The 13,441-nt window shown below is 39.3% G+C and overlaps 1 protein-coding gene across 3 annotated transcripts in view; it reads left to right on the plus strand.

Annotated features, from left to right (window-relative positions):
• Positions 1–13,441, plus strand: part of Smarcc1 (SWI/SNF related, matrix associated, actin dependent regulator of chromatin subfamily c member 1) — a 108,588-nt gene that overhangs the window by 29,943 nt on the left and 65,204 nt on the right. For all 3 annotated transcript variants that reach the window (XM_055601532.1, XM_055601533.1, XM_055601534.1), the window contains exons 8-13: positions 247–322; positions 3,605–3,730; positions 6,211–6,332; positions 7,563–7,687; positions 8,981–9,040; positions 13,191–13,228. In XM_055601532.1, the coding sequence (XP_055457507.1) occupies positions 247–322; positions 3,605–3,730; positions 6,211–6,332; positions 7,563–7,687; positions 8,981–9,040; positions 13,191–13,228 (547 nt within the window). The remainder of the gene's footprint in view (positions 1–246; positions 323–3,604; positions 3,731–6,210; positions 6,333–7,562; positions 7,688–8,980; positions 9,041–13,190; positions 13,229–13,441) is intronic.

A 13,441-nucleotide genomic window follows, 5' to 3' on the forward strand; every position in this document is an offset into this window, starting at 1 on the left:
CATGTGTGGAGGTCACAGGACAGGTTTGACAAGTCAGTTCTGTTTGTATGTGATTTCTAGGAATGGAACTCAGGTTGTTATGCTTGTGGCAAATTCTTTTACCCACAGATCAATCTAATTGGCCCATCATTTTACTAATTTTTCTCCTAATAATATTTGTAACACATATTCTTAGTGTTTGAGTACCCTTTCTAATGAATAGAACTTGGCTCTAATTTTTGTTTGTTTTTTTAATTTGCTTTTTAGCTATGACACTTGGGTCCATAGTAATGATGTTGATGCTGAAATTGAAGATCCACCAATTCCAGAAAAGCCATGGAAGGTAATGGGCCTGTAAAAAAAGAAATCATTTCTTAGCCGAGCAAAGTGGTGCATGCCTTTAATCCCAGTACTTGGGAGGCAGGTAGATCTCTTTGAGTTCAAGGCCAGGCTGGTCTACCTACTGAGTTCTAGGCAACTGAGCTATGTAGAAAGACCCTGTCAGGATGAAAACAGCGATTACAAAAGAAAAACCAATCCACAGGCCGTAGTGGCACTCATCATTAATCTCGGCACTCATAGAGGTAGGGACAGATAGATCATTGTGAGTTCAAGGCCAGCCTGGTCTATAAAGCGAGTTCAGGGCAGCCAGTTCTAAACAGAGAAGACCTGTCTTGAGGAGGGGGTTTCACAAATTATTGCTGAAGATGGAGATGGCTTAGCAGAGAACTTGTTCTTTCTGAAAGCCTGGGTTCAGTTGCCAACACCCATGTTCTACCAGCCACACGTATGCATAGATATACACGCAGCAAAATACTCATAATAACGTACATAAACCCAGAAATAATAATATGCTTAAAGTAGTTTTATACGCTCTTAATTGCTATTCTCCACAACAAATTAATTTGTATTTGGAAAACTGTTATTCTGGCTTAAATGCTGTCTCTGAAATTACTGTGTATTCCTAACTGGCCTTGATTTTGTAATTATCATTCTGCCTTGGTGCCCTTAGTACTGAGGCTACAGGAGTGACCCCATGCCTAGCTTCTAACAGTATTATAAAAAGATGTGTATTGGTGGTCTCTTTTATGTCCTTAGTGTTGTAGTAAATAGAGAAAGGAGTTTGGGGATATATAATATTTACTATTTGCCCTGAGATTATCATGGCAGCATTTTTTAACCCACTATCACAAATAGTAAGACACAGACACCTGTGAGATTTTATAATGGGCCGGGCAGATATTTCTACCTCACCGTTCACCTCTTAGCCCCCATCCAGTGCCATCCACCTTAATCATCCTCATTTGGACTATCTTTCATCTATAATCCAGTGGTACTTACTTTTATTCTTTATCTGGGAGTTATGTCTCCAGTCCCTTGTCCTTCCTTCTCCAAGCTAACCCATTATGGCGGTGTCCTTCCTCTTCTCTTCCTGTCCCATGATCCGCTATCCTCCAAAGCCCAGGAACCTTGGTCACGCCAGCTCATTCTGCCCTGCCCAGGTATAGGCCAGTCAGGTGTGTTTTATATAACCAATCAGGTGTTTTTTAGGTAGGTTTACAAAACAAGTATAACTAACCAAATCTTGAGGGGTAGTAACAGGCATCAGACCAATCTCCACACCTCAATTTAAAAGACTGTCCGTGTCCCTGATGGCATAGTATTAAGGTCTAAGAATTTCATGTGTGCAGTGCTTGAGAAGAGCTCAAAGTCAAGTTAGAGTATGAGAAACTTTAATCACCTCTGTGTTCTTTCTGCCATGTCTTCCCTACCATTAGGAACATATAGCATTCTGGAATTACAATCCATGATAAACTCTTGCATTTTCAAGATAGGGTTTCTCTGTTTTGCACTGGCTAGCCTTAAACTAGTTCTGTAGACCAGGCTAGCCTCTGAACTCAAGAGAGCCATCTGCCTCTGTTCCCCGAGTGCTGGGATTAAAGGCGTGTGCTACCACTCACTGACTGGTAAGAGATGACAGTGAAGGGGGCTTTTTTTGTTCACATACAGTTTAGCCTGGGTGATGTTCTGTTGGTGACCTCCCCCAGAAAACAGTTCTTTTTTTTTTTTTTTTTTTTTTTAAGATTTATTTATTTATACATATGAGCACTCTATTTGCATGTATGCCTTCATGACAGAAGAGGGCATCCGATCCCATTATAGATGGTTGTGAGCCACCATGTGGTTGCTGGGAATTGAACTCAGGACCTCTGGGAGAACAAACAGTGCTCTTAACCACTGAGCCATCTCCCCAGCTCCCAGATAACCGTTCTTAAGAGCATAGCTTTTAATAAGTAGAACAGAATTCATTTAAAAAAAAAAAATTAAGGACTGGTGGAATGTGGTTGTGGATGCCTTTGATCTGATCATTTGGGAGGCAGAGGCAGGTGGATATCTGATTTGCAGGCCAGCCTGGCCTTGAGAGCAAGTACCAGTACAGCCAGGTCTACACAGAGAAACCCTGTCTCAACAAAACAAAAAACGTTGATTTTAAAAAGCAGTATCTTAAAGTGTATAGTAATGGGAATTAGTTAATCAAAAATGTCCATTCTCCGGGTCTTTCCAACACCTTCAGCATTTTGTGCCTGGTATGCTTGGCATCCCTATTTTCTGCAAGGTTATTGCGTTTGTTGTCAGCATCAGTTTCCCTTTAAATGCCTTCTCCCTGGTCTCTGCAGAGGCCTTTAAGCATGAGTTGTGCCTTTGCAGTGCAGGCTCAGTATATGGCCTTGCAGATCCTCTGTGGCTCCCCTCTACCCTGTTGTCTTCATTTTTCTTTCCTCTTTTAAACTACTGAACTGTAGCTGGGCATGCACACACCTTTAATCCCAGTACTCAGGAGGCAGAGGCAGGTGGATCTCTGTGTTTGAGGAAGCTGGTTGACATTCAGAGTTCAAGACCAGCCAGGGCTATAATAGTGAGACCCTGTCTTTAAAAACAAAACTGCAACAACAACAAAAATAGTATGGATCTTATATTATCAAACTCTTTTTACTGGGAAGCACTATCCCTCAAGCACAATAGCTATTCTTTTTATCAGCTGTGGCCACCTGCTGCACACCTCCAAGACAACGCCACGTGACTTGTCATTTTATTATAGAGGAGCATATGGGAGGTTCATTGGACTTACATGTAGATTCTGACCACTTTTTTTTTATTTCCTAGCTTTCTGTATGTAATTCTGCCCTAAGTTCATATGACCTCATGATTGCAAGAGCATATAGACTGGGAGATTAATAGAAAGGGTAACGTCATTGCTTACAGCTATATTGTAATCATCATTCATGTTAATTGGGGGGGTTATTCACACCCTAAGTAGGCTTAATAAACTCTTTAATTCTGCAAATTGGGGTTTGGTAGAATCATACTGCAAGGGGTAGACATCTTGTCTCCCCAGGGAACAATCCTGGAACAGAAGCTCATTCTGTCTTTTATTGGCTGCCATAGCACAGCTTATTTTCTGTGTTAAAGGAAGTCTTTATATTTGTAATTGCTAGTTTGTGGCTCTCGGTTTGTTGCAACCAAGCACTCCGTGCCCTTCCCCCAAGTGTGCCTTTTGGTGTGACAAAGAGGAGGAAATTTTCTAGTGCTGAATCATAATTGTGCCAATTTGGTGTGGTTTTAGGTTCATGTAAAATGGATATTGGACACTGATGTTTTCAATGAATGGATGAATGAAGAGGATTATGAAGTGGATGAGAACAGGAAGCCAGTGAGCTTTCGTCAGCGAATTCCAACAAAGAACGAAGAGGTATTTTACTTGGCACTATTTCTTCCTCTGGTTGCTTTTGCTTTCATTTTTATAAATGTTTTCTTTTTTGATAAACTGCCGCATACACACCAAGAAGCATCTTCAAGAAAGTATATGTACAAATTGGTGACTTAAGAACCATCTGTTTGTGGGCATCTTACTAGAAAGGGTAATGGAAATCCTAATGGAGCATTAAAATGTAAATGTAAATGGCTCAGGTAGTGGAGTAATTCTGCTGGCTTTGTCCACTAGATACAAGTTTTAATTGTCCAAAGATTTCTTTCTTTCTTATGTGTACAGTGTTCTGCCTACATGTGTGACTGCACACCAGAAGAGGCCCCAGATCTCTGTCTAGATAGTTGTGAGCCACCATGTGATCACCGGGAATTGAATTTAGGACCTCTGAAAGAGCAGCCAGTGCTCTTAACACTGAGCCCTCTCTCTAGCTCTTAAACTAATGTGTTAAATGTATATGTGTGAATGCATGCCATCTGTGGGTGACAGAAGAGGGTGTGCTTCTGCACGTGGAGGTTCAAAGCTTCCTCGTGCCAGGAATCAAGCCTTGAGCAGCCACTGTTCTTTACCATGATGCTATCTCAATAGCCCCATTAATTTTTATTTTATGTGCATTCATGTTTGCCTGCAGGTCTTTCTGTGTTAATGCTAGATGCCGCAAAACTAGAGATTATAGTCAGATGTGAGCTGCCATGTGGGTACTAACCCATGTTTTAATTTTTAAATGCATTTTAAAATTTAGTCAACAAAGTAATAGTAACTTTCAGATTTTTAAATAATATCACATGATACCTTAGCTAACAGTTTTCCTTAGGAAAAACAACTTCCTTAATATATTTTTATAACCTCAGTGCAAACACAATACTACAAAATACTGGTCTTAACGTATCTCAAGAATTAAAGTACTGCATTGGAAATTTAGCAAGTAACATTCTTTATTATTGTTAAATCTAAGTCCTTATTCATATGAAGATAATACTATGAAACCTATTACTTCACATGCTAACCTCTAAAACTTTTTGATTAAGTGAACTTCAGGTTTTTAGCTACTTACTCATGATTGCTTATAAAGCACTATTTGTGCCAGGAATGATGGTGCATGACTTGAACCCTAGCACTGAGGAGACAGGAGCAGGCAGATATGCCTTCGTGGGTTTGAGGCTAGGCTGGTCTGCATAGCTAGTTACAATCACATAGTGAGATCTGTCTCTAGAAACAAACAAAACCTCACAATTTGTGGGCCACAAGTGTCACTAGAGTAAGACTTGGGGCCACAAAGGAAGCCCTTTGTAACTGTTGGGTTTATGGCAGTCCAATGAAAAGACCTGTGTGATTCTAAGATTGTTTTTATTTGTTTTGCTTCTTAAATTTCCTTTCTGTACGTAGTATTGTTTTGAACAAGTGTTTGCCCTATAGTCTGACTTAGTAGCTCAGGCTGACTCGAATTGACAGTCCTAACCCAGCCTCCCTAGTGCTGGGTTGCAAATGTATTTCACCATGCCTGGTTTACACTTTATTTGTTTGTTTGTTTTTGGTATTTATATGTGTGTGTGTGTGTGTGTGTTTTAACCCACTAACTGAAAATAGAGATATTTCATGTTTTTATACCTGTGACCTTAATACTAAAAAAACATCTTTGTCACACTGTATATTATAAGATTTTATTTATTTTAAAAATTTTAAATATTTGGGTTTTGTTTTGTTATTTCATTATAGTGTTTCTCGCTGTAGTTCTGGCTGTCTTGGAACTAGGCTATCTATAGACCAGGCTGCCCTCAAATTTAGAGAATCTCTTGGCTCTGTCTCCTACGTCCGGGATTAAAGGCATGCACGACCACCACCATCTATCAGACTATTTTATCCATGACACTTTTGGCAGGATAATTTGAACTCCTAATTTCTTAATTCAGTAGCAGGTATCATTATATTAGTTATTTACTGAAATGCTTTTTCCATCCGAGAGTACAAATATTGAGCAGTGATGGTTTTTGTTTTGTAGAGTTTGGCTTGTCTTGTAGTATATTTTGAATATGTGTGGAATTATGATTAGTATTTCAATTCTGGTGACTTGCCTAAGATAGTGGTTTTCAACATTCCTAATGCTCTCTCAGTTGTAATGACCTTGAACCCTAAAATAATTTTTGTTGATACTTCATACCCTAATTTTGTTTCTATTATGAATCATAATGTAAACTTATCTGTGTTTTTTTCATGGCCTTAGGCAACTCTTGTAAAAGGGTCGGTCAAAGCCCTACAGGGTCACAGCTCACATGTTGAAAGCCGCTGGTCTTAGAGGCCCAGGAATGTTTCGTCACTGCTGGTATTTTGTGCTCAGTGTTGTAGCTTCATTTGCTCTGACCCAAGAAAGGTGGTATTGTATGGAAAGTCACCTTTGCACATAGGTTTGTAGAAACTTATGAATTGACAAAGTTGCCTAATGCTTATTTTCATTTACTTCTTCCTAGCCAGTCAGAAGTCCAGAGAGGAGAGATAGAAAAGCATCAGCTAATGCTCGCAAGAGGAAGCATTCCCCTTCTCCTCCACCTCCCACACCTGTAGAATCCCGGAAGAAGAGTGGAAAGAAAGGGTAAGATGTTTGTAGTGTGAGACAAACTTTGAAATGCTTTCCTAGGTGTTGGATATTTTGCCAAACAATAGTCATCCTTTTGACTTTGAAGTCTTTTGTTTTGATAGTTTGTCTTTTTAACTTGTTTTTATTATTACATTAAAAAAATTTATTTCTGTTTGGGTATGGAGGTCATAAGAACTCATGTTGTCAGGTCAGGTACCAAGTGAAGGTACCTGTCTTGCCAGCTTGATCAGATAGTTTTGAAAGGAGTCTTATTTATATAGGAAGACCTTGAATACAGTCTTTTCTCCTTGTTGGAAACTAGACTTTAACAAGGTAAGGAGTTTTGCAGTTCATGTCCTGAGCCTGTTACCTTGGCAGTCGGGAGACAAGGTTGAGAGTACAAGTCAAGGTTTGAGGCTATTCTGTAAACATGTTTTCTCATAGCTTCAGTCTCAGACACATAATTACTCCCTCTTTACTGATTTGACCATTTAATCACCATTTGTGATTAAATTGACTGTTGAACTGTTGGATGTTCTGACAAGCCTAATAGCATACCTAACTGTTCTGAGTGACAGTTTAGATTTCTAATTGAATAAATTGCTGACAATATAAAATGAAACTTTAATGCTTTATGCAGTGCTTTAAGTATGTACTAAAAGTACAGATAATATTTGGTAATTCAGTTATTAGAAGTAAATATTTGATAATTTCAGACTTGCCTACTTTATTACATACATTTGTCTTTCTTTTTTATTTTTGTTTGACTGTTTTTGTTTTTGTTTGTTTTTCAAGACTGGGATTCTCACGTAGACCTAGCTGTAATGGTGCTCTGTAGAACAGGCTGGCCTCAAACCCTGCCTCTGCCTCCAGAGTGCTGGCATTTGTTACATTTTGAAACAGGATTTCTTACATAGTCCTCTCTTTCCTGAACCTGGCTATGTAAACAGGCTGACCACACACTTACTCACATGACACAAGGTAGAGTCATTTGAGAAGAAACCTCAATTGAGAAAATGCTCAGCCATCTTTCCACCCCCACCTGTTCTTTTACTCTACTAATTCACATTCCTCCCATTTCTTACACTAATCACTTAGAGTTTGGGATTCAGTTCATGTTACTTGAGTCGGGTATCTAATTTGTTTTTAAAAGTTTTTCTGAATACAAGTAATAAATTAGATAGAACTTTAGCCATTTTGCTAAAAGTGTCTATAATTGTCCTTTTTCTACCCTATATGTATTAGACAAGCTAGCCTTTATGGGAAGCGTAGAAGTCAGAAAGAAGAAGATGAGCAAGAAGATCTTACCAAGGACATGGAAGACCCAACACCTGTACCAAATATAGAGGAAGTGGTCCTCCCTAAGAACGGTTGGTGCTCTTCTGCATGAGACTGAGTGCTGGCTTTCATTTCACCATAGATCGAGTAGTGTGTTATGTTCTGGGGATACAGTTCTTTCTCTTTTAGGTTTCTGAAATAGCATATTTCTGTACACCCTGGCTGTTCTGGAAATCACATGTAGACCCAGGCTAGCCTCCAACTTAGAGATCTACCTGCATCTGTCTCCACCTCCTAAGTGCTGGGATTAAAGGCTGTGCCACCCTGCTAGTACCGCATAACTCTTAACTTTGAAATAGGAATAGATTTTTCTCCTAAAAGTTTTTAAAAGTTCTTACTTTCTCGTTTTATTTATTGGTCATTTAGGGTTTTTTTGTTTTGTTTTGTTTTTGTTTTTTGTTTTGTTTTGTTTGTGATTTTCCTATTGAAAAGACACTCCAATCAGACAGGTACATACATTTAAAACTGTCGTCTGTATAGTGGTGTAAACCCATAATTCAAGCCCTTAGGAGGCTTATGCAGGAGGATCATGAATTTGAGGTAAGCGTGGTCTTCATGCATGTTTTAAAAACTAAAGAAATAAAAATAAAATAAGAAATGGGAATAGTCCTGCAGTGCATGCCTAGCGTGTGTGACATTCTAAGTTCAATTTCAGTCTCATCCCCAACAGTTTTTTAAGGGAGAAAATGAGTAATGTAAAAATCAGGTTCCTTTAATGTCCAGTACAGAAAAATGTTAGCAGGGATTCCACTGTGTGTTGACAAGTTAACTTTTCTGCATTTGTAGAATAGAAATATGTTGCTATTTGAGTGATTTATTACAGAATATGGCTGGTAGTTTGTGTCCTGATGTTTTTACGTGAATGCTGGGCTATACTCAGGATATAATGATACAAGTACATATTTTAATTGTATTGTCTTGTCTTTAATTTCATTTATGTATGTGGGTTTGTTTTGTCTCGTTTTTTGAGACAGGGTTTCTCTGTGCAGTCCTGGCTGTCCTTGAACTTAAGTCTGTAGACCTGGCTGGCCTCAAATTTAGAGATCCACCTGCCTCTGCCTCCCAAGTGCTGGGATTAAAGGCGTGTGCCACCACCACTGCCTAGCCTATTTATTTTAACTTGATTTTCTGTTTTGTCTGCATGTGTGTACCATGCAGGCCGTGGGAAGCCAGAAGAGGGCATCAAATTGCTTGGCATTGGAGTTAAACTGATCCACTTTGCCTGACCGCTTATCCATCTCTCCAGCTCCTTACTTTATATTTTTAAAATCAGTGTGACTTATTTTCTTTAACAAATGATTCTGCTGTTTTTTCCACTCTTGTAGTAAATCCAAAGAAAGATAGTGAAAACACACCTGTTAAAGGAGGCACAGTGGCAGATCTAGGTAAGGAAACCATCCACAAATTCTTTCTTGGCTGTGTGAGAGCTTTAAATACTGGATTATTTATTTGAGATGGTTACTTTCATTTTCCCTGTCTACTGCTTTTCAAGATTAGCCAGCTTCCTTCTTTACTGTCCTCTTTCAGGTTCCTACTATGATCCATTGTTTGTATTTCCTTGACCTGCAGTTGACAGCACATGGCATTTTCTAACAAACTTGGCAGTATCTTATTTTCACTTGAAAATAGTTAACATCTGAGTTTTAAAGGAATCATTCCAATTACAGTATGGTTTTTATTGTATGTTTAATATTTATAGGGTTTGTGCAGATGTTTGCATTATTAGAAGTTCAAGGATATTCACAATATTTATTCATCATGAGTTTGAGGTTAGCCTTGAACTACATATTGAATTCCAGGCCAGCCTGGGCTAAAGGACTCTGTGTCCCTCAACACCATCCTCTTTGAACAAAATAAAGTTCTTACTTAATTTTGTGTATATGATCTGAGTGCAGGCATGAATCCTGTAGTTTGTTCAGGCAGAGGGCAACAATTGGGATCCCACCATCCTTAAACAGTGGAAGCCCAGGGGTTGATCCTGACCGTGGCAAGTACCCATTGGAGTGTGGAGCCATTTCCCAGCCCCTTAGGAAACTTTTTAAGTTTACATTTCATTTATCCGTGCTATATTTTTTGGCTTATGCCACAGTGGTACATATTGGTGCATGACTATTTTAAAGTCTAACGTTTAAACGGAGCATTTCTGATGACAAATCAAAGAAGATAAACAGGTGCACTCTAAAAATATTTCTGCCTTATCCTGATGTTATTGTCTGATCTGTTATACATTACATATATTCATTTTTCTCTTTCACAACCGATAGTCACTTATTCAAATGCCAGAAAAGGAAATGCTAATTATAAGTTGACTTTTATTTCTTCCTTCTGCATGGACAGACAATATGAAAGGTTATGAAGCCGGATGTTTTTCACTGAAATTTTGCTAAACAAGAGTGGTAATTTGTAATTGATAACTTACTTGTTTGGGTTTTTTGGTTTTTGTTCTGATATGTTTTTAAGTCAGGGTCTCTATTTCTGAGTAGCCTGGAACTCATTCTTTAGACAAGATTGGCTTTAAACTCTCAGAGATCTGTCTGCTTCCCAAGTGATTTGATTAACGTGCATAACACAGTGCCTGGGTAGCAGGTTGATAGGTTTTGTTATTATTGTTGATGATTTGGTTTTTGGTTTGTGTGTGTCTTTGAGACAGAGTTTTTCTGTGTAGCTTTTTTCTTCTTTTGCTCAGTCCTGGAACTCTAGACTGCCCTCAAACTCACAGATTCACCTGCCTTTGCTCTTGGATTAGAGCTGTGCACCACCACAGCTGGTTGACAGAATTTTTTATACCAGAGCATGCACATAATAATTGCTTGTGTGAGAAGAGCCTAAAGGTTCCAACCACAATATAATGGAAAAGAAATAGCGTGAAATACCCTGACTTTTTCAGCACATATTGTACACTTGTGTTAGAGCATGACGCTGCACTGAGTGTTGTGGCTGGAGATGTTCTTGCTCTCCAGTGGAGAATTAGGTTCTTTGAATTTGACATTGCTGTCTTTTTTTTTTTTTTTTTCTTGGCACCTTTCATTTCAATCTCAGCTGTAATATGACTTTGACACCAAGGCCGCTGTGACCTATCAGGTGTATTTTTTCTTCAATTTTACTTATGTGTATGGATGCTTGTTTGAATGTCTGTCTGTCTACATGTATACAATACCCTCATTTATAAAGAGAGCCCAATTCTGGACTTACAGACCATTGTAAGCTGCCTTGTAGTTCTTGGGAATAGAACCTGAGTCCTCTGAGTGCTCTTAACCACTGAGCCATCTCTCCAGCCCTTCAAATGTACATTTTTGTTTTCAGAGTTGTAGCTGTTTTAGTTCCCTTCTTAGTCATAGAAATCTGTACTATTCCTTCTATTCTTGAGGTATTGGGGAAAAAAGAAAACAACAGGTTTTTATACCCACCCAGAGAAGTATAGCATATTTATTGAATAGCATGTTGGGATATGAAAGAAGGATGTCGCTTAATAGATGTCAGTTTTGGTCAGGTGTCCAGAGTGTCTTAGTCACAGAAACGTGTGAAAGAATAGAGAGCTTTTGGTGTTTGGGGTGATGAAACCCAGAGTCACGTGCATGGCAGGCGTGAACTCCACTCCACGCTTAAATTGTAATTTTTAAAAGTGTAACAGCATCTGGTAAGAAACTGATTTTCCTTAGGTTTCCTCAGGCTTCACGGATTTTTTATTCTTACCTATATGTTACTCATCACTTGTTAGAAATAATTTATAGTTGATGGCAAGCTGCCAGTTTTGAATGGGCACCACACTTTGCTCTTCTTTCTTTTTTTTTTCTTTATAACATACTTACTAAGCCCAAGCCCCGTTACTAGTGGCAGGTTGGTGGTGTCCACTTCTGCACTGCACACATGCATTCTGGGTAGTCATACACTTCACTAGTGCACCCTCGTAGCTCTGTTTTACTAATAAATTATTTGACTAGAATAATAACGGTTATTTCTTTATTTTTTACTCATTAGGAATGCAGCTAGAGTGTTTCAGCAGGCTCTTCCCAAGCATGCTAATATTAAATGGCCTGGGCCGTGTTTGGGCTCATTGTCAGTGATTTACATTGTCCCCATGCGCCGTTGCTGTCCACAGTACATACATGACATGCTAACCTCAGAGACTTGTGTGTGTGTTCATATTTCATTTTATGTTACTAATTTGTTGTGTGACTTCAACTTTTCCCTCCCTGAAATAGAGTTTCTCTCTTTAGTCCTGGCTGTCCTGGAACTAGCTCGCTGAGGACCAGGCTAGCCTCTTCTGCCTCCTTAGTGATGGGGTTAAAGGCATGTGCTGATACCACCCTATTTTGGTTGTTGTTTGTTTTTTGAGACAATGTCTCACTGTTGGCCCTGAGTGGTCAGGACTTCATTTTGTGGACTGGACTTCCTCAGAAGAGATGGACAACCTCTTTCTCCCTACTGGTGGGATTAGAGGTGTGAGCTGCCATGCCCGGCTACATCAGATAGTTTTGTGGGTTTTTCTTTAAAATTTTTTTTTAATTTTTTATTAATTACACTTTATTCATTTTGTATCCCCCCATAAGCCCCTCCCTCCTCCCCTCCCGATCCCACCCTCCCTCCCCTTTCTGCATGCATGCCACTCCCCAAGTCCACTGATAGGGGAGGTTCTCCTCTCCTTTCTGATCTTAGTCTATCAGTTCTCATCAAAAGTGGCTGCATTGTCCTCTACCGTGGCCTGGTAAGGCTGCTCCCCCCTCAGGGGGAAGTGATCAACGAGCAGGCCAATCAGATTATGTCAGAGGCAGTCCCTCTTCCCATTGCTATGTAACCCACTTGGACACTGAACTGCCATGGACTACACCTGTTCAGGGGTTCCAGGTCATCTCCACGAATAGTCCTTGGTTGGAGTATGAGTCTCTGGGAAGTTCCCTGTGTTCAAATTATCTTATTCTGTTGCTTTTCTTTTAAATTTTATTGACTGTAAATTTGTTTTTTGTTTTTGTTTTGTTTTGAATTTTTTGAGACAGGGTTTCTCTGTGTAGCCTTGGCTGTCCTGGGTTCACTTTGTTAACTAGGCTTGCCTGGAACTCAGAGATTGGCCTGCCTCTACCCTCTGTAGGAGCTGGGATTACAGGCATGCACCACCGCACTCAGCTTGTCTGTAAATTTTTCTTTAAGGGATTTCATATGTGATTTCACCACTATTCGTAGTTCTGTAGACCAGGTGGCCTCAAACTCAGAACTCTGCCTCCCTTTGCTTCCCAAGTGTTCGGATTAAAGGTGTGTGCCACAATCGCCCAACTGAGACTGGGTCTTCAGTCAACTCTCTTACATGATCTTGTTACCAATAAGATCCACATGATGATGCTATAATTATGATAACTGGCAGATATTAATTATGAACTTTTCATTTGCTTAAAAATTGGTATGATCTTCCATCTTAATGCATTTGTGTAAGATGATCATTTTTTCATTGTTAATTCGGTTTAGTAAGGATCTATTTTGTTTATGCTACATAACTCAAAAAGCAATGAGTGATTATTAAAACAACTTGTTTTGATTTTACAGATGAGCAAGATGAAGAAGCAGTTACAACAGGAGGAAAGGTAAAAGTTCATTTAAGCCTGTGTGAGAGGAGTTTCTTTTAGACACGTGCCCTGAGCAAAAACAGAACTCAGATTGTTCTCAAACTGAACTCTGTCCAAGGATGTCTTTGAACTATTGATCCTCCATCCTGTTCCTTCTCACCGCTGTTATTCCCGTGCCAGGTGCATGTAAAAATGGGGATTATACCTGAGGGGCTTGCATATATAATGAAT

This window comes from Psammomys obesus, unplaced genomic scaffold, assembly GCF_907164565.1.
Source record: "Psammomys obesus unplaced genomic scaffold, mPsaObe1.curated_primary_1811, whole genome shotgun sequence".
Classification (NCBI taxonomy): Eukaryota; Metazoa; Chordata; class Mammalia; order Rodentia; family Muridae; genus Psammomys; species Psammomys obesus.